At 43.8% G+C, this 22,689-nt stretch overlaps 1 protein-coding gene across 1 annotated transcript in view; it reads right to left on the minus strand.

The window, feature by feature from the left end:
- The window catches only part of rimkla (ribosomal modification protein rimK-like family member A), a gene marked incomplete at its 3' end in the record, with an annotated part of 33,551 nt that overhangs the window by 3,563 nt on the left and 7,299 nt on the right, over nucleotides 1-22,689 (minus strand). The window contains exons 2-4 of the mRNA XM_079525204.1: nucleotides 11,102-11,332; nucleotides 3,138-3,224; nucleotides 545-748 (exon numbers count right to left, since the gene is read on the minus strand). Coding sequence (XP_079381330.1) covers nucleotides 545-748; nucleotides 3,138-3,224; nucleotides 11,102-11,332 — 522 coding nt within the window. The remainder of the gene's footprint in view (nucleotides 1-544; nucleotides 749-3,137; nucleotides 3,225-11,101; nucleotides 11,333-22,689) is intronic.

The following is a 22,689-nucleotide window of genomic DNA, read 5'->3' on the forward strand; positions in this document are numbered from 1 at the left end:
ATGGAAGATGGGAAATTGTACAGATCCGTGTTGATCACATGACTATGGAGATAGTGTATACCGAATTGTGTGATGTATGGATAAAATGTGTACGAGTTATCTACAGAAATGTGTTTTTTTTTCTAAAGTTTTTTTTAAATATTTTTTATGGAGGGACAGACAGTAGGCTGACAGGAAATGGGGGAGAGAGATGGGGGGGAAGACATGCAGTAAAGGCCTTCAGGATCGGGAGTCGAACCCGCGGCACACTGCCAGACTTGGGCTACCGGCCAAGGTGCCTGGACCGCTGAGCCACGGTCCAGGCCAGAAATGTGTTTTGCCTAAATCGGCCTCATGGTGGCGCTATAACAGGCCGTTGAGGAATATTTGGGGCAGAGGTTCATCGTTGGCATCCAGGGAGTGTGTTCGCACAGTTTGGCATCGATCGGGCCAACGGTGCCTGATAACTGACGGACGGAAGGACGGACGGACACACACACACGGACGGAGTGCAAAACATACTCTCTCCGCATGCCTTCGGCCTGGTGGAGACAATCAGACCTACCCAGGGAGCAGTTGCTCTGCATGCGGCCGTCGGTGGAGCAGCGCAGCATGGATCCGATGACGCGGCCGCCCACCAGCACCACGCGCACGTCTCGCCCGTGAGACTCCTTGACGTACTCCTGGAACAGGTAGGGGGCGTCGTGGCGGATCAGGTGGCACAGGTCTGCCAGGTGGTGCTTGTCCCTGGCCAGGAACACCGCCTTACCTAGAGAGGTCATCAGAAACATATACATTCTGCTTATCTACTTGACCCTTTAAGTAAGACCTGAGGTTGATTCTAAAAATGTCTTCTACATGTTGCTGTGCTCAAACTTCATGTCTTCTCCCTTCTGGCCCCAAAACTGTGGAATGCACTCCCCGTTGCAATCAGAACTGCAGCATCACTCCCAATCTTCCGCCGTAGTCTGAAGACCCACCTTTTCAGACTCCATCATGGCCCATAGCACTTATCCTACCCCCTTAGATAGCACTTTTTAGACTTAGATAGCATTTGAAACAGACTTATAGCATGTCATGTAGACAGCACAATAATTGCATTGTATGTAGTCATAGCACATCATAGTACATATGTATGGCATAGTATAGTATATATGTATAGTTAATATGTATAGTGTCATTATATAGATATGTTCTAGTTACGTTCTTAGCTTACGCATGTTTCTTGATAAATGCATTTTATATATGTGATGTATTCCCATACTTTTGTTCTTGCCTAATGTAAGTCGCTCTGGATTAAGAGCGTCTGCTAAATGCCTAAATTGTAAATTGTAAATTGTAAGGACCCCTCCAAAAATAATTATATATATTGGCTGAAGCCATCAGCCAGGCTCAAACTTTCTTTTGATACAACTGAAATAAGATAATGAAGAGATGAATGTGAGGAAGAGAGGAAGTTCAGGCTTTCTATTATGGCAATTAGGTTTCTTGATTTGAACTGAAGTGATAAACAGAACATACCAGCAAAGAAAACAACTCTATGCTCTGTACAGTTTGCTTCCTCGCAATTCATTATTATTTACCACTACATTGATGATTTCGTTGTTTCCTGTTACACCCCATCAATGAGCATTATTTCACGCAAAAGGAAAAAGAAAAAACGCTATGTTCTGGCCCTCAAATGACCTCAACTGTCTGAAGTTATATAACGAAATGTTCACCTGACACCTAGCTGTGTATGCTGACAAAGGCGCCCACTGAGATGACCATGTAATTTCCCATCAGTTCCCATTCCTTCACATAACAGGACAACTCATATTCTCCGGGGGCACAGAATGCCTCTTGCTGTGTTAATTAGCACTGCTTGGCTCTCTGGCTGCTAGGTGTCATGTCCCCTGACCCTCATTACAGCACCAAGGAACACCATGTGAGTGCAGTGTGTCTGTGAATGAGTGCACGTATATCTGTACACGGGTTAATACACAATAACGCGATGAGGCTAGCTGTCTTATTGACTGGTCAGTGCGGTCAATCATGAATGGAGCAGCAGCCATAACATGACACCTATGGGGCTCCGCGGGGATATTATGAGCAAGGAACTGAATGCAAGTGCCGTCCATTGAGTTAGACCTTGGCATATGTCCCTCTGAAGAGTGAAGAGTATATATATCAGTAGTATAAGCCAAACAAAGAGGTGGGAGCGCACACCAATAGTGGAGAGGTGCTGACCACGGGAGATGAGATAAATAAATAGATCTTCAGGGTCACCCTGGCCTGAAGAAGGCATCTTCTGCTGAAACGTTGGTCATCTTAAATAATAAGCAGCTGAAATTCCCCATCGTGACTACGAGTTGTGCGACCTCTCCTCCTTTTTGTTCAAGTAGCATAAGCCAACCACTACTTGGCAAAAGAACAACTGTCAGTACTAGTCATTGTTATCTGAGGCCTGTCTAACTGTGCCAAGATGTACTGTAAACACAAGAGCAAGTTCCTTTAGTCGGAGGGCTAATCACTAGCTGGACTCTAGCCAATGGTAATGGTCAACTACAGTGAGCAGGGAAAACAGTCCCGCCAATCTCCATAAATAGGGGTCAAGTTAGCTAGTATTTGACCAACGGCTGCTTTCCTTAACAATGCCTTGTGATGACGGCCATGGCTAGCCAAAGTCCATTGTTAGCCCCTCCACACAATGGCAGAACCGGCGGAGTGTCCATGACTGAATAGAAAAGGCTTCATGGGTCAGCAGAGCCCCATGCAGTCAATCTCCAGGAAATGTGACATCAGCAATGGCAAGGCTCTGGCTTCCCAGGCTAGCCCAACGCGTGAGCGGTGGGAGCCGAAATAACAAAAGTAGGTCAATTAGTATTAGCGAATGAAAAAGATGATCCTAGCAGCTGAAACTGTACAGCGTGAGGCCGTACAGTAATACGGTGTGCTAAGCCAGTAATGCTGATGTGCTGTGTTTGTGTGCTTGTTGCAACACCACCGTCCTAATCATTTAACACCCGGCCGAAGAATTCCCTATGAGGACGGCCCGGGACCGTGGTGCCGTGTGCAGAAGGTTAGAGAGGCTTTGGCACTTTTTCTTTGTGTGTTTTTATTGTTTCTTTCCGTGCGTGCGGTCGGTGCAGTGAGCAGTGAGGAGTGGACGCTCTCACCTCTGTGGCCACGTGCATTCTTCACCACCACTGGGTAGCCTAGCGGCTCCGCTTCGTCAATCATCTTACGGAAGTTCTCATGGCCTCCTGTGAAATGTGCGCACATACACATACGCACAACACGGTTGCACACGCACGCACGCACGCACGCACGCACGCACGCACGCACGCACGCACGCACGCACGCACACACACACACACACACGTACACAAATCCCACAAATATACGACATAGACAGACAAAAATAGATTAGGAATTGCCCCAATTCGATTCCACGTATCACACATCCCAGCTGACTAAACTGAGCGGAGGGGGGAATAATATATATGGTGTGTTACTATGGAAACAGTGCTAACTGAAAACAGCAAGGAGACGGAGAGAGGGAAATGGTTTTGGATGAAGATGGCTGCTAGAATGCTCACCCTGAGCTTTAGGGTTAGAAGCCTGCTGATTCATGTGATTGCCAGTCGTCTGCTGGTAGAGGACAGGTCATGTTTAATTTGAAACAGATGACCACCTCTGCCATCAGTTCGCCACAGCAGCAGCAGTTGTATAGCAACAGATTTGTTTTGGCTTCGGGTTTTGTTGTGGCCCGACAGAATAGCGGAAAGAAATGGTCTGCTCGCGTAACATTGCAATGTCGTAAGGAGAATTAAGATAATTAATAACGTTCTATCTGCCCCCAGAAAGAGTTAGTACTAAGGAACTGCCTCTCTCCCTTTCTCTCTCACTTTCTTTCTCATCCTCCCCGTCTTTCCCTATCTCTCCGTCCCTCTCTCTCTCTTCCTCTCGGTATTTGTCAGCCTGGACTTCTCAGGCGACCAACCAGATGTGAGATGACCCCTGCCACATGACTTCTCGAAGAAGCACACGTCCGCAAGAGTTTTTAAGCGAGGGAGAAGGGGGAGAGAGCAAGAGAGAGAGAGAGAAAGAGAGCATAGAAAAAATGACAGAACCTGGTCACGTCATGAGCTATGCTATGCTATGCTGTGTTTTTTTGCGTATGTTTGTGTGTGTGGAGGGATGTGGGGAGCAGGAGGGAGAGGGAGGGAGGGAGGCTATCTTTTATTTTCAAACCCATGAGAGGGGGGACAGAGGGAGGGGAGGGCCTCTGACTGTTACATAAGCGCTTCTGCCGCTCTGCATGCGCGGCCTGGCCTAGTGTGCACTGTGAAGAGACGGGTGGAATTTAGGGCAAATCCTCCCCTCCCTCGTCATCTCTCTCTCTCTCTCTCTCTCTCTCATGCCTCCCCTTTCTTTTCTGTTGCCACTGACACCACGTCACTGAACTGAACAGTTGTTTTGTCTTTTAAAAAAGGGGGGAAAAAAACAGCCAAACAAGTAGTGCGTGTGTGTGTGGTTTGGTTAACCCTAACTCGGGGTTGGGGGGGGGGGGGGGGGGGGGGGGGTTAATTTGCCTTCAGTACTCAGTTCCGATCAATTTCAACCAAAGCTGGTCAGAACTACACATCTTCAGAGAGCTGTGCTGATGGATCAGGGGCTAAATATTGTTCTAATGATAAGGATTGAATGTATTTAGAGAACATAATGGAAAAACAAATCTGCCATGTTCTCCATCTCTGTCCCTCTCTCTCTGTTTTGATAAGCCGTATAGGCTACACTGGGATAAATGATTGGCTAGCTTGACTGTTGGTTTATTAATTCGTGTCATAAAGTATGCAGGCTTAAGGGATATGATGTAACCAGATAAAGTCCAAACTGTCAATGAGGCCAACATATAAAACGATGAATAAAAACAGTGACAAACACTCATTACACACAACACTGGAAGCAGATAAACACATAAGTAACATTGTTGTGAAACATGATCACTGGTCCTGACACAGATATACACAAATGCTGATATATTGGTAAGAAAGGCGACAAAGGATAAATCAATATTAGGTCATTTGGAGGTAATTGGAAACCCAAATGTATAATTAATTGTACAACTGGGTCGCTCACCGAAACTCAACCAAAATGCTTTTCATTTTTAGATGAGAGATTGTAGAGAGAAAGGAAATCAAATCAAAGAGGACAGACATGTGAGACACTGGTCCTTCTCAGTACTTTAAACACCTCCTTGCTCCTCCGAATTCCGGTCGCGACTGAGGTATCAATGGAGTTCCTCCTTCTTGAAGGACTGACGTCTCAATTTATAATTTGCTTGTCAAGCTAGGAGCCGAGGAGAGAGGAGCCTCCCAGAAGAGCTTGGAGCAAGGACACAAGTGGATCTTTAGCGTAATTTGTTTGCCAGAAAAGGTTAAGTAATGAACTGATTTGTTTAGTTATTGGATACTGTCTGCAGCCGACCTTAGGTTATGGGATCTATATACAATTTACAGTGGAATCCCCACACTCCAACGAAGTCAAGTTCATTGTCTGTGGTCTGACACAATACAGAGTGTCCCACTTGATTAAGTTGTACATGGCTGGCTGGTAAGGAGAGATACTGAAATTCACTATATCTCTGAAAAACAGTGACTGAAGCAGTTGAAGCAGTTCATTCATTTGGCAGTTTAGTTAGTTGTATTTCAAAACTGTTAATCTCTTGTGTTTTGTTTTGTTTTTGTTTTTAACAAATAAAATCAAATGTACTCCCCTCTGTCTTATCATATGGGGATTCTGAACACCCTCTGTTCCATTTCATAAATTGTGTGTGAAATACACTTGTAAATTCAATAATTGATCGTGTTAAAAATTAATCGGAAAAAGATCGAGATCTAGATTCAGACACCTATGCAATCTAATCTCATTTTGTCAAGAATGGTGAAGAATCGTGCAGCACTATAGTTGGCTGTCCAATTCATTTTAGTTATTAAGGGACCAAGAAGTCACAAAGTGACTTTGGTCACTTATTGTTTTTGTGTTTATTTTTCTTCTCCTTCTCCTTCTCCTTCTTCTTCCGCCAAAAATAGCTGTTCTGGCTGAACCGTGCAGTCGGTTTTCGCGAAACTTGTCAACATGGTAGAGGGCCATGCCAAACGGTGACTATGCAAAGCCCATGACGATTGACCAAATGGTGGCGCTATAGCACTCAATTGAAAATGAAAACTTTGAACGTGCATATCTCATGAACCGTTTGACCGTTCGCAATGACACATGTGTCTCCTCATGCGGAACAACTTTCGTGTTCTGACTTTTGACCTCTGACCTTTAGATCACCTGCCATTTTGAATTATATGATAAACAGTTAAAATGTAACTCCCCCAGGATCTTTGATAAAAATGCACGAAAACTTCTACACGTGAACTTTGGACCTATACGGACAATAAATCATAGCACATTTTTTCTAAGTGAAAAAATTAAGTTTTTATGAGCCAATGAAAATTGCTGGGTTTTGAAAATTCTTCTTCTGCACCTAATACCTATATGAATACTGGATGATGTTACTGTGTAGAATGAGTCAACTGACTGTGTCTGCATAGCTCAGTCGGTAGAGCTCTCGCTGTTGGACCACAAGGTTGTGTGTTCAAATCCGGGTAAAGACAACTCAGTGTATGCATTGTGTGCTCCTTTTGTGATGACTCTACTATAGAAATATTGAAGTAGATTACATTTGACCTCACTTTTTGACCCATCAGGCACTAGGACATGGCATCACAATAATAGAGATACTAGTAACTGTAATAGTGAAATAGTGTAATGAGTCTCATTTTGTAATAGTGTAATAAGTGTATTTAGTGTAATAGTGTAATAGTGTAATAAGTGTAATAAGTGTAATAGTGTAATAGTGAAATAGTGTATTAAGTCTAATTTTGTAATAGTGTAATAAGTGTATTTAGTGTAATAGTGTAATAGTAGTGTAATAGTGTAATACGTATAATAAGTGTAATAGGGTAATAGTGTAATAGTAGTGTAATAGTGTAATGGTGTAATAAGTGTAATAAGTGCAATAGTGCAATAGTGTAATACCGTACTGTACCATACTGTGCTGTACTGTACCGTACCATATGGTACTGTACTGTACCATACTGTGCTGTACTGTACAGTACCATATGGTACTGTACTGTACCGTACTGTACTGTACCATACTGTACCGTACCGTACTGTACTGTACTGTACTGTACTGTACTGTACCATACTGTACCGTACTGTACTGTACTGTACCGTAATGTACCGTACCGTACCGTACCGGGACATGTTATGAGCATGTAGATCTGCTAATTTCTAAAAGTTTGAGTACTTATGCTGAACACTGAATGATTTTCCTGTTAACAATGGAGTAACTGATTGTCTCTGTGTAGCTCAGTCAGTAGAGCTCTTGCCCTTGGACCGCAAGGTTGTTGTTTTCTGTTTTCTGTTGTATTCTATCTTGGTCCCGCTTTATCGCTGCTTGCAGCTATATTTGTTTTTGTGTTGTTTTTTTTTCTTCTTCTTCCGCCAAAAATAGCAGTTCTGACTGAACCGTGCAGTCGGTTTTCGTGAAACGCGGGAATCTGGTAGAGGGCCATGCCAAACGGTGACTATGCGAAGCCCATGCCCATTGGCCAAAGGGTGGCGCTATAGCACTCAATTGAAAATGCAAACTTTGAACGTGCATATCTCATGAACCATTTGACCGTTGGCAATGACACTTTGATACACATATGTGTCTCCTCATGCCGAACAACTTTCGTGTTCTGACTTTTGACCTCTGACCTTTAGATCACCTGCCATTTTGAATTATATGAGAAACAGTTAAAATGTCTCTCCTCCCAGGATCTTTGATCAAAATGGACAAAAACGTCTACACGTGAACTTTGGACCTATACGGACAAGAAATCGTAGTACATTTATTTTAAGGTAACGTGGGAGTTTATTCCAGGTCGTATAAGAGCCGGTTCTTAAAGAGCACGTGTTTAGCATGTAATTGCCCTAGGTGTGACTCAGGAACTCAGACTACAGTATAAACAGGCGCCACATCGACACCCCCATAGGTGTCAACAGGATGAGCTCTACTGCATGTAAATAACACAAGGCACATTTTGTAAGAGAACATGAAATATTGAAGAATTATTGGTTCCAGATTCCACATAACCCCCCTTATGACCATCCACAAGATTGTCATACCAAAAATATGGAACCATAATTCTTACCACCCCCCTCGATCGTCAGCTTAACAATACATTCAAGACACCAGAATAACAGCATTACAGTACAGAATCTCCCCAACATGGTTTTCAAACACAGACATTCAAGATTACACAACTTGACATAAATAAATGACTTTCCTTACAGTAGTTACATCATTAGGAGGATAATTTCTGTCGTTACTCAAATCTAGGATAACATGTTTAGGCACCAAATCACATGAACCTCTCTCTTTGGAGTTTCACAGGACCAAAATCAAAATAAGTCTCTAGACTTATCCTGACCACACATCACAAAAACCTCTTCGTGATTCACATGACAATAAAATAAGAAAAAATAAGGAACACGTTATACCCCAGAAGCCAACAGAAATCTAACTCTCACTAATAACTCCCATCCCGTAATTTAAATCACTTTTCTGACAAATAAATAATCTTAAACAGTGCATAATGGTAAAATGATTTAGTAGAAAACGAACGCGACGCACATTTTGTAATCAGAAAGAAGGAATGTCCGTCTTTGCCTCTGATATGGACAAGGAAATGTCTTCTGTATGCCGCTTTTTCTAGTTACCTCAATGTTCGCTCAGCCACGGACCAAGTTGAGAGTCTGTTCACCGCTGTTTTCGCTGAAAGTTCTCAAAGCAAACTCTCTTCATCATCATCTCTCCCCCCCTCCCAGCTCTGAAACATCAGAGATGGGAAAAGGCCGAACACCGTCATCACAGACCCCTGTCTGCGAAGGCCCTCAGCTTGTTGGTCAGTCGGCATGGAAAGTGGAAACCGCCGCCGCGCCATGCGTCGAATGGTCGCCTTCCCCTCCGGGGACGCCGGTGTCCCGCCGCCACGCTGCGCTGCGTCGCTCCCCTGCGTCGCTCCCCTGCACGCCGCCCGCGCCGAGGTGATGATCGAAGGCCTCCGTGTGGCTGCTGCTCCTCGTCGACCGCCTCGCTTGTCCACCCGTCCGCCGGCTGGATAGTGATGCACGTCGTCGCTGCGCAACACTCCTCATCGCGGTGGTCGCCGTCATCATCCCCGGTCCGCTGGAAGCCTGGAACTCGTCGTCGCCGTCCACAAAAACTCGCTAATTAGACTGAATAAAAAAGCCACTGGTTCTGTTTCATCTGACGTGAAAAACACGCCACCATGACCGGTTTCAAGGCATCATCTGTGGTAAATTATATACCATTCACCATACAAAAATACTGTTAAAACTGGAAGCTGGGAGAGCACCGGAGAAAATGTGAGACGGCACGACAGAGCAGATTAGATGTTGTCCCGATGTTTATTTCAGCAACACAGCATAGGCTCCTCAGCCTTTCGGCCTCGGACAGAACTGACCATGTTTCATAGAAATCAACTTGCTTATCAACAGTTTACAATACACATTGAACCAGACTGGCCTCTGGCCACCCCCTATAGAAGGTAGAATTGGGACCACTGTAGCCCTTTGATCCACTGTTTAGCATGTAATTGCCCTAGGTGTGACTCAGGAACTCAGACTACAGTATAAACAGGCGCCACATCGACACCCCCATAGGTGTCAACAGGTTGAGCTCTACTGCATGTAAATAACACAAGGCACATTTTGTAAGAGAACATGAAATATTGAAGAATTATTGGTTCCAGATTCCACAGGGGAAGCAGCTTTCAAGACCTGTGGAGGGGCATTCCATACCTTTTTGGTGTTTGACACAACATATTATAATGACATAGTTCAATGGTATACGGAATGCCCTTCCACAGGTCTGGAGAGCTGCATGCCTCTGGTGACATCTTTGCACGGTTCAGTCAGAACTGCTATTTTTGGCGGAAGGAGAAGAAGAAGAAGAAGAAGAAGAAGGAAAAAAACAATAAAAAATAGCAGTTCTGACTGAACCGTGCAGTCGGTTTTCGTGAAACACGGGAATCTGGAAGAGGTCCATGCCAAACGGTGACTATGCGAAGCCCATGACCATTGGCCAAAGGGTGGCGCTATAGCGCTCAATTGAAAATGCAAACTTTGAACGTGCATATATCATGAACCATTTGACCCTATAGAAGGTAGAATTGGGACCACTGTAGCCCTTTGATCCACTGTTTAGCATGTAATTGCCCTAGATGTGACTCAGGAACTCAGACTACAGTATAAACAGGCGCCACATCGACACCCCCATAGGTGTCAACAGGATGAGCTCTACTGCATGTAAATAACACAAGGCACATTGTGTAAGAGAACATGAAATATTGAAGAATTATTGGTTCCAGATTCCATTCCATACCTTTTTGGTTTTTGACACAACATATTATAATGACATAGTTCAATGGTATACGGAATGCCCTTCCACAGGTCTGGAGAGCTGCATGCCTCTGGTGACATCTTTGCACGGTTCAGTCAGAACTGCTATTTTTGGCGGAAGAAGAAGAAGAAGAAGGAAAAAAACAATAAAAAATAGCAGTTCTGACTGCTTTCGTGAAACACGGGAATCTGGAAGAGGTCCATGCCAAACGGTGACTATGCGAAGCCCATGACCATTGGCCAAAGGGTGGCGCTATAGCACTCAATTGAAAATGCAAACTGCAGACACATATGTGTCTCCTCATGCTGAACAACTTTCGTGTTCTGACTTTTGACCTCTGACATTTAGATCACCTGCATGCAGCTATATTTATGTTTTTTCATGGAAAAAATGAGAATCATGTGAGAATCGTGACCTGAATTCTTTCTGGAGGAAAACAAGAGATTCAAATTTGAGCAAGAATCGTGCAGCAGTACATCAAAGTGTAAACTATGCTTAAGCCTGCGGACCATGCATCATTGATAGGGAAGTATGTTTGTTTGGAACTTTGACTAACCTTCCCTAATGTAAAAAATAAATAAATAAAAAGAACATGACAGGTGTTTGTCTCACCGTAGGAGAAAGTGTCGGGGAGAGGCACCCCGTGTCCGGCCAGCTCCTGGAAGGTCCAGAACTTGTTGACACAGTTGAGGATGGCCTGAGGCCGGTTGACCATCCGACAGCCCATCTTCTCTAGGTGGCGCAACACGGTGATGTCGCTGTCCGACTGCACCCAGGGCGTGGGCACCCGAACCACCGCCACCTGCGGGTATGAAGTCACCACCTCCTGCTCCACCCGTAGACCTGAGGGTGGGTGGGGGATGGGGATGTGGCAGATGGAAGATAAAGGGAGAGCAAAGGAAGACGTGATTAAGATAAGATTAAGATAAAAGCCTTTAATTGCCGGTGTGTTGTGGCAGATGCTGGTGGGAAAGGAATGATGAATAAAACTGAAGGTGTACAGTACAGTAAGATGCCCCCCCCCCCCCCCCCAGCCCTTGTTTGTCCTTTCATCTTTTTTACCTAGCACTGATCTTGTACTATGTTCCTTAGTCTTTTATGTAAAGCGGTTTGTGTATTTAGAAAAGTGCTATATAAATGTGAGCTATTAGTACAGTCTCTGGACATCGTTTTCTACTGATTAGAATTTGTAGGAACAAAATGTAACTGATTCATTGATTGATCGTTAATAACCTAAAACTACTTTCACAAACTGTCCTGTTTGGTTGATGCTTTTTTTTGGGTTGCTATTTACCATTCGAAAGTTACCAACTCCGACTGGGATTTGTTTTATAAGGGCCAGCATTCCTCCAGATCTATTTCCAAGAGTAGCTTTCTTTAACGGTGTTAAGTTCAGTGGCGTGTTTTTTTTATTTATTATTCAGTGGCGTGTATTTTTTATTTATTATTTTATTGACAAATGGGATTTCTTTTTTTTCTACAATACACAAAAGTTGCTCACAAGCGCGTGTTGCAAATAGTACTGGTATACACAACAAAACAAAAAAACGGAACAGAAAACAGGAGAGAAATAAAACAAATAACAAGAGATATTCTGCAAAAATACAGAAAAGAGAAAACAACAACAACCTAATATGGCACATGAGAAAGACTAATATACAAAGACAAAAGAAGAGAAAAGATAAATCAAAAACAGTGTGGAGTTCAGTTACCATACAGTGTGGTCTGGCCTCTAATTGACATGAGTGTTGGTCGTTGAAAGAGAGAGAATGCTTGAGGAGGTTAGGAGGGGATTTGTACTGAAATGGGGTTTCAATTTACATTTTTATAGGGGATGTGACAGTGTCAGATTAAATCTAAGTTGTTAAAGTAAGTGATGAATGACTGCCAATAATTGAAAAATGTATCGGTTGAGCCCCTGATTGTGAATTTGATTTTTTCCAATTTCAGGAGTGGCAGTTTATATCAGTGGCGTGTTCTACCGACGTTATACGCTATATACGTGGTATGCCGTGCTGAGTTTTTGTTTCTTTTTTTTAAGCGTATACTGATCATTTCATCCATTGACCACGCGCGAGTGTATAGCCCTTAGAGTATATATGAATAGAGACAGCACCCGGATGAAACCCTGAGGCGAAATGGACAATTTGATATTGCAGCGTGGGCCCAAACACATGAACGCGCTGGTCCGTTGACTATCATTGTGCACGTTCACGATGACACGTGAACGCTGAATGCCTGCAATGATAGTCAGCGGCAGCGCGTTCATGTGTTTGGGCCCAATCCATCCCAGAATGCACTCTGTTCCTACCCAGAATGCACAGTGAAATCGTCTCATGCGCTTTTGAGCAACTTAATGCAAGTGGATGGGAGGAGAACTCGAGTGCCGTCTCTATTCATATATACTCTAAGGTATAGCCTATACGTGCGCAGGGAATAATTATGGTATACCGTCTGAAAGGATCCTAGGCTACAGCACTGGTTAAGTCCCATATCCCTACAGCATGAAGTGTTGAACTGAAATACCACTGCAGTGCAGACTATACTGTTCTTCATTGAAGGATGTCGGTTGACTTTGTAATTTGCACACTGTTAGGGCCGATTCATACTCCTATTTTACCGCTGTTTCGGCGCTGTAGTGCCGAAATGATTTCGGCTCGTCAGAAATTTTCAGTAGCACCGAAGAGCCGACTTTAGGACGGTACCTGCCCCCCCGAACCTAAAATGACGTCACATTGTAGGCCCTACAGAGCCGAACCGACTTTTATGTATGAATCGGCCCTTAGTGCTTTGCACATGTTGCTGTGTCTGTTGTCCTGGGGATGCACGCGCTGATTAGACTCACCAACGGACCGACATGCGGAAACAACGGTCGAACATGCACTGCTCCCGTGCTTGCGGTTAGGGTTTCATGTGGCCCCTTAACAAGAACCACTTGTATGTTCTACAGACTGGCAATGAAGTGATTTGGAGTTGTGTATGTACCCTGTTGCCAGAGGGGTTGGCACTGGCCCTGCCACAGGGACATGCCCTGTGGCAGCGCCGGTGCCAACTCCTCTCCGGCTGCTATTCTGATTCCCCCAAGTCACTGAACAAGATCTCTGGTAATGTACTTACAGCAAACTAAACACTGCTTTGTCTCAGTGTAGGCCAGCGGGATACAGAGACACCCAAGGGAGATGCAATTACTTTAGTCCCACATTAACATAACAGGGAGAGCAGTGCCACTCAAACGTGCGTGTGTGTGTGTGTGTGTGTGTGCGTGTGTGTGTGCGTGTGTGCGTGCGTGCGTGCGTGCGTGCGTGCGTGCGTGCGTGCGTGCGTGCGTGCGTGTGTGCGTATAATTTGACAAGAAAAGAAAGAAAACATTTGACAGTGTGCATTAATGGCCAAATACAATTTAGTGTCAAACATTCAATGTATATCAATCATAGGGCCTAAATAGAAACAAGACCGCAAAGGACTTTCTTTTGGTGCTATCTATCCCTTTTGGACTGAGTGTTTGACTGTACTCTGTTGCTGTTTATACATTCTGTCTAATACACTATTCAATCAGTCAATCAATCACTTAATGGAGAATTCCATGCTAGAAGGCTTTCTTACCTTTATTTGTAGTTGTTACGTCCCCACCAAAGAGGTCCAGGTGTTATTTTGTGCAAAACCTCCTTATTGGCTATTTCTCCTACCATAAGCCCTAAATTAATTGAATGGGAATTGAATGGGGCTATGGGGTGTTATGCTAATTCGCTTATTTCCATCGCTCAAAATTATAATTTTTTTGTATATATCCTCTCTTTATAATGTAAATAATATCCCAAGCGGCACACTTTACTACTTATTTCGATGGAAATAAGCAAATTAGCATAACACCCCATAGCCCCATTCAATGCAATGCAATTCATTGAGGGCTTATGGTAGGGGAAATGGCCAATAAGGAGTTTTTGCACAAAAAAACACCTGGACCTCTTTGGTGGGGACGTAACAACTACAAAGAAAGGTAAGAAAGCCTTCTAGTATGGAATTCTCCTTTAATGGAATGGCCAAGAGTCTGCTAATACAATATCTACTGTACACCCACCCATCATATCATAAAAACGGGTCTGTCTGTGCACAGCATATCAAGGCAATAATTAACGGTAGACCATGGCATGGAGACAAGGCACACACGATGATATATGTACGTGATCGAACGAAGTGGTGAAAACATAGAAATAATCCATAAGTCTTGTTTCACTATTTCCTAACCTACATTGTTTAAGTGACAGATAGTATTCATATTGTAAATATGGTCGCTAACGTCACGGTTTAGCGACTAGCACTTTGACAGCTAAAAACTGTCATCTAGCTTGTTTACAACTGAAACGCACTTCCTGTCCTCTACTTCCTCATCAAAATAAGAGCCACTTGTAATGATTAGTCTACTTACAGGACGTTAACATCTCATTTGAGTTTGAGTGACTGTCAGCTTTCTCTAAATCCCTGTCTCTCAGCTGTTGGTGCGCAAATGCGCCTCCATGCCTTTGATCTACCGCGCACCAAACGTTTTGACGACGCATGCGCACTGGCGCACCACTTGTGTGCACCCCTGGTCATATTGATAACGTCAGTTTTGTCGAAATATGGATCGAGGAATGGTGGATGGTGGATCTGAGATTATGAATTCGCCAAATGTGAAAAACATTCCAAACATTCCAAACAATACAAAATAAGTGATCTGAGATTGACTTGCTTGGCCTACTGGCAGCATGTGTGTGAGACTAACCGCGCCACACAGACACACACAAGGACGGACGGACGGACGGACGGACGGACGGACGGACGGACGGACGGACGGACAGACAGACAGACAGACAGACAGACAGACAGACAGACACAGACAGACACACACAGACAGACACAGACAGACAGACAGACAGACAGACAGACAGACAGACAGACAGACAGACAGACAGACAGACAGACAGACAGACAGACTGACTGACTGACTGACTGACTGACTGACTGACTGGAGTCTGTTGGCAGGTAACCAGCCATTGGTCTACTTGGTTACTAGACCAATGGAATACCCGCATACCAGCTTGTGACTGCTATTAATTAAATAAACGGTAATTTTGGACTGAGGCCGATTTAAAAAATGCCTTCTTATTCAAAAAAGACAAAAAAATTATGTTGCTATATACTGTACGTACATAGCAAAAACTACCCCAAAAGGGGTTTTCTGTCCTGAAAGGTATAGTTACAAAAAGGGCTTCCCGTCCTTCCCCCAAAAATTGATAACAAAAAGACCTAGAGAATACAGTAGATAGAGAGGGGAACACTGCATTCTTAACAGGGAGCTAGCCTGACAGCTCACCAGGAGAGACAGATGGGGTGGTGATGGAACCCGAGGAGAGAGAGAGAGAGAGAGAGAGAGTAATATATGGAGAGGAGGGGGTTGGAGAGAGGGATGCTGGCTGTCACTGACGCAGCACTTCAGCTCCACCGTGACCTTCTTTCCAGCCATCTTAAGATCTCCACGCTAACGACAGCGACAGCACCGACAGCCCTGGTCGCCGGGGGTCACGGGGAGCTTGATGGCCGATGCATATGGAATGAGGAGAGAGACGGGAAGCTACTGACGCTCACCGCTCTACTCTCTCACGCTCTGTCAAAAAAGCCGCCTGTGGGTGGGGCGCGGCATTTTCTTCTTAGACTGAGCTGCGGGTTGCACCATTATGGCTAAAAAGGATAATACTGGAAAGCCATTCGTTCTTTTGCTGTGATCATGACTTCCAAACGCAATGTTCAGCTAAGATGGTTTGGCGGAACAACATTGCCACTAAACGACAAAGAACTGATATTTTGTCATACACAATTCATATAAACGTTTTCTTTGTGCACATTCATGTCAAAAACGGAACAGAAGAACGCATACAAATGTCAGGTATGCGTGGTGAGAGGAGGGGAAGAGAATGGGGGGGATGAGTGGGAAGAGTGCAGCAGCATGTCTGTGAACTGCAGGCACGAAGCGACAGCTCTGCCTGCCACCCTTCCTCCCCTCCCTTGCTCCTCTTCCTCTTCTGCCTCTCCCCCTTTCAATCAGCACGGTATTCAATCAGTAAGATTCACTGTCCCCTCTCGGCTCCGTCGCGACGACAGACAGACACGGCACACACAGCTACAATTGTGTGGCTCACTGGGTGATCAGCAAGCGGCGCTACGGTGCGAAGTGTCAGAAGGGAGGGACGGATCCACAGGCTTTTATTTTTGACAGACAGTGTTCAGTGTCCGCGGTGCTTGTCGCCGTTTCCAAGGGAACGGAAACATAAGCCAATAGGAGCACTGGTGGATGAATTAGCCCTATTCATTTGTTCCGGGTGTTGGCTTGCACACTGTACTGCCTGTCATGTGACCATTTGAAAACATTCAGAGAAACACTCATGACCGATCCAGTCTGTGCAGCAAACAAAAGGCGAGCCAGGGGCTTTGGTGTGATAATGTACAGATTTCGTGTGTCTGTCTGGCAAAGCCGTTTCACCATTAGAAGTATTATTATTATTGTTTGCTGCATATTGTTTTTCGCCTGCACTGCGGACAGATCGCTCTTTTATTTGTGAATCTTATACCTTGAAAAGCACTGTGTAATGCTCTTTTTTTTAAGTGCTAAATGAATAAACTTTTACTTTGTGTGTGTGTGTGTGGGGGGGGGGTTCCAGGTGGTCCCCAGCAAAATGTGTTAGTATAGCATCACAATCATTGTAACCACTTTATACGTTGGCTATTAAAAAACTATCATAGCGCGTTCATGCTGTGCTGCGAGCTTGTACATCCATTTTTGTCCCTGACAAAACCGTTTCAGATGGGGGTCCGCGGCCAAATAAATATGAATTTGGGGCTCCCCACTGACACAAAAACCTTTGAGAACCCCTGCTTTACACCTTCACAGGTCAATCAACAATTAGTGTTTTTAATTCAGTTTAGTGTCGTTGCTGACCAGTGGAAACCGTATGTTCAAAACCATTACGTTTTAGTCAATGGAAAAAGGAGCTGTGTAACAGTGGATCCATTGTAGTCATTATTTAGTCAAAACTATTGTGCATAATAGTTAAATATTCATGAAATCCACAGGGAGACTTAATGACAACTCAAAATGAAAATAGCAGATCTACTAATTCACGAGTTGCGATGCAACGGCTTGCAGATTTGACATTTTCCCTACTTATACGCTAAACGTTGACAGAGTGTAATCACCAAATTGTTTCATGTTTTATTCAATATAACGTTTCGTTTGCAACAACTTGATCTCTCCTTTTTATTGAAATATGTCTCTAAGCATAAGTTCAAGAAAGAAGATCTCTCTCACACTTCTTCTTCATCTTTATGGCTGGGGATGCTTCCCAATATCCTTTCATTTACAACTTGAAGTGTGAGCACTTCTAGCCAATCAGGCGATTGGACTCCGCCTTTGAATATCACTACCTCGGACCCTGTCCCTGTCTGTCATTCTCTTTTCAGCTAAAACAATCTTTGGCACAGAATACAAAGCAGCAGCAGCAGAGCAGCAAGATGGCAGAGCAGCAGCAAGAAGAATGATATGTGAGCACGGCAGGGAGTCAGACTCAGGGACAGAGGTTTAAATAGTCTGTGTAATCATGTGACTGATCAGGAGTTGACACTCCTTTGAGTTGTCTGTCTGGGAGAGTGTCTTTTCCCAGTGTTTTTGCCCAGGTGGACAGGGTTTTGAGGTAAGTTTAAGCATCATTTCTGTGAGGTTAGGGTTAGGGTTAAGGTTAGGTTTAGCCAGGCATAGTGTTTGTGAAGTTACATTAGGGTTTAGGCGCAACCTGGGCGAAACACCAATGAAAGAGGGAGTCCTTGTCTGCCTGAACTAGCTCTGCATAATTTCAGTCAGACTGTACTTATTGCGCATAATATATAAAGCATACATATTTATTATTTAAGCATATTATTTGGCGTCACGGCGACTCTGTCTCATTTCATTCATTCCCTGTAAGTATGAATTATAATAAATGATTTGCGAACTAGATTTTATAGGGAATGGAATTAAATAGACCCCCAAAACGGCAAGACCCCCAAAATGCTTTGAGAGACAGAGCTTGAAGGAACATCCACTACAAGATTGAGCTGAATACACTACATAGCAGTGGCGTGCACAGACATTTAGAGGGGCAGGTGCTCAAGTGAAAAAAGGGCACCTTGTGCAGCGCGAGGAACCGGCCTTAATAGTGTGAGATTTATAGATTTTGGGGCATAAATAATATATTAGAAGCTTTGTATCAATAATTGATCAATGTCACCATGGTCCACATACTGTACAGTGTACACTGTACAAAAAAAATCAAAAGGGAACAATGCTGTCCAGAGGGCAAAGGGCAGGTGCTCTAGCACCACCTAGTGTCTATCTGTGCACGCCACTGACATCTAGCCATAGCCATAAACAATACCATGCATTTATGCAAGGATGAGTACCATTTATCAGCCAAAAAACACCACAGAAAAGAAAATCCCCAGCAATCCACCAGATCTGCAAAAATAACTTTGCAAGCCATTGTGGCAGCATATTGACATTTTTTTGTTTTTGTTTTTGCAGATTTGGCAGCATGTTAAGTACTATGTTTCAGCATATTAGCACCCTTAGCATCAGGGCAGATTTGGCAATATTTTAAGTACCATAGCACTATTTAGCAGTAGCATCAGGGCCAAAATAAAATATGCTTAAATATTTATGCTCTATATATTTATGCTCTATATATTTATGCGGCTGCCCAATAAATATATGTATTCAATCCAAGAGTTGTCTGACTGAAATCACAGTGCTGGTGTTGCTGCTGCCGACACATCCTTATGATCCTTTGCAACATTTGGTGGGTTATGCCAACCTTAGATGGCATCTCAGTCTGGGCTATCCTGGGAGGGTAACAGTCAGCGTACTATTCCCTCTGAGGCCAAGGGTTGGGCCAACAATGGTCTTTTTACAGTGATCTGTCATCAGTAGGCAGGCACAAGCATCCTACACACAACTATAAATTATGGGAGACAAAAGCATACTGTAGGCTTGCTCTGTCAAAACAGGAAACCTGAGTGTTTTGTTCACTGGCTATGGCCCAACAGCCACTTTCACTATCTTACCAGACATCTAGACCAGTGCTTATCAACCTTTTTCATATCAAGGTTCGTTATTTATTCAGCATTTGTATTTGTATTCTGTATTGATGTTGGTACCATAGATAGAGCATAGAGATAACGGGGAAAACAATTCTCTAATTGTGTAGACTTCCTGTAATTGATGTAATGCCGATGTTTAACAATAATTTAACTCTCCAACTTCTCCTTTGATCCACACATTCCTGGTCCAGTGGGAATATACAGTATATATATATATATATATATATATATATATATATATATATATATATATTTTCTATATTTTTCTCTATCACTCAATCACTAAACACGGGTGAAATTCCCCCGAACAGACATTAGCAAAAATATAATTGTCCGGGTGTAAATCACCAGTGTTTAGTGTTAATAATTTAGGGTTAATAATGCATCTGGGTGCCGCATGATTGGAGACATTCCAGCCTATCATTATTATTTTTTATTATTTTTTTTCACAGTTTTGTTTATTCAAGATTTCAGGGTATACAGTAAATAAAACAATATGACAGTATATGTGACACACCCATATGGAACATACCAAAGAGATAACATGTACATATAAATGTTGTGACCACTATATGCAAAATATTGTGGTAGCATAAAAGCAATTATATAGTCCTATAGCTAACAGGGAAGTGATGGCAGTTACAAACCACATAACCTGAATCAAGTTTTGAAACAAACACAAACGCAAGACAAGACAAGACAAGACAACATGGCATTCCAGCCTATCATTATTAAGCAAGACTCCTATAGGACTATCTAAGGTTATCTAAGGACTATCCTAAGGTTAGCAAGGAATATCACCTCTAATACTAAGCATGTGTTGTATGGAGAATATAGGTTGCTACCTTCAGGAAGGAGATATGGTGTACCAGCATACAATAAGGTCAGACTAAAGAGGTCCTTTGTCCACCAGTCGACCTTGAGGCTTAATCAAGAGTCGTAGTAGCCACAGGATAATCTAAGCGGTGGATATTGCTCTTGTCTTCATGTCTTTATGTATGTAAATTGTCTTGTTCTTTGTGTTATGTCAAATGTGTGTACGTATATGTGTTCTGCATACTTGGCTGCTGTGTCGCAAGACACATTTCAGTGTGAACTGACAATAAAGTACTATATCATATCATCTCTGAGAGTCACAGCATACTCCTGAACTCTTACAGACTGTCCTCGGGTCGAGCAAGCTTTTCCCTTGAAGTGAAACATTCCAGCCCACCATCACGGACACCAGGGGTTTGAATCCGCTGCATCTAGCTTGGCCAGGCGCTCCAATAAACACAATTGGCCTGTCCAGGCGGGGAGGGCGATCTCTGTCGCTGTGCTATAGCTACAGGTTGGTCAGGGCACCTGTTGTTCAGCGGGGAGCAGAAGTGGGGAGGATGGCATGTTCCTCTGCACTCGTTACATCCTCTCGGTGAAATTCCTCACTGTTAGTTGAACAGAAGTGGCTGGTGACTTCATGGTATCGGAGGAAACATGTGCTCATCTAAACCCCGCCACGTGACCAACCCCCGCCACGTGACCCTGTCGCTTAGCCGCGACAGGGACTACACACGACACGTTGTGTAGTCCCTGTCACCGCTACAGTAACCGCTGTGTGGGGATATGTGGGGAATTGGCATAACTAAATTAGGAGAAACGGAGAAAAAGGGAAGAAACAAAGAACAGGAACGTCAGCTGCGTGTTGTTTAGGCCTGGTAGGTGGCTGAAGATAACTTCTCACCAATGCAGAGCTGTGCATGTGTATACACCCATGTAAATGCTCAAGCAGATGAGACACACACCTGTGTGTGACCAAATAGGCATGGGTTTCCTTTTTCAAGGCACATGTGAACACACATCAAAATGTCAATCAAGAATCTGCAAATAGGACACACATATAACTGCTTGCAGGACCTAAAATCACTGTCACTGCTCAGTCATTAGTTAACTACTTGGGGCCGGAGGCAAAAAGAATACAGAGCGGCCGCACACCTTTGGCCGCGCACCTTTGGCCGCACACCTTTGGCCGCGCACCTTAAGGGCCTCTCTATCTGAAATTCCCCACATTTTCATGCATTTGGGTGCCGCCTGTAGAACCTAAAATTCTACCTCTATTTGGGGCCCTGCTGCACGGCCGGAGGCACATTTTCTTCGACTTGCATGCCTCACCTCACCTCACCTAGGTGAGGTGAGGTGAGGCACCTTAAGGGCCTCTATCTGAAATTCACCACTGTTGCATGCATCTGGGTGCCGCACGCAGAACCTAAAATCACTGTCACTTTGGCAACAACTTTCAACAACTATTGGATATGCTCTTGGGAAGCCAGGACATATCAGTCAGGGCCTCCCTTTACCTGTTTGTGTAATTCAGTAATTCCTTCTTCTGTCAAGACTTATGCAGTAAACATTACTACATTTACTAAAGTATACATGATGTGTAACAACATTATCATAATGGGATGGGCCACTAATATTACATGATAAAAACAAACAAACAAAAGTCCATCCTTACACTTCACAGAAATGAAGAGAAATATGCAATCCTTTTATCGTGAGCTACTGTATACAATATATATATATAATCATGTCATACCACTAAGTATGAAGTTAGAGAGGGATGCGGTTCCAATCTAGCAATCATACGTTGGATGCTGTCGTTTTGAGCTGATGCAACAATGAAAGAAGATTGCAGAGAGGGCAAATGCATGTGTGCGCTATGTCACATACTGTACAAGGCATTCTCCTTTTGGTCAGGTTGTTTATATCCAGGTCTCTAGAAAATGACCATTAAATGGCAAAAGGTAAATGATTAGCCAACAAAGTTGACACAACATGTGATGCTGAACAGGCAAGTGTGATCAGGCAAGCAACCCCCGACTGTCGTGCGCCTGGTCACACACCTGGCCATATCACCATTAAAGGCCTATTCATACTCCAGTTTTAGGTGATAAGGTGACCACCGAAAACTACAACATAACGTCACGCCGCGGTGGCAAGCAACTCACCGCTCACCTGAACCTATGGACCATACTCCTATTTTAGAGCCGAATAAAAGT

Source organism: Electrona antarctica (assembly GCF_951216825.1).
Source record: "Electrona antarctica genome assembly, chromosome: 2".
Classification (NCBI taxonomy): Eukaryota; Metazoa; Chordata; class Actinopteri; order Myctophiformes; family Myctophidae; genus Electrona; species Electrona antarctica.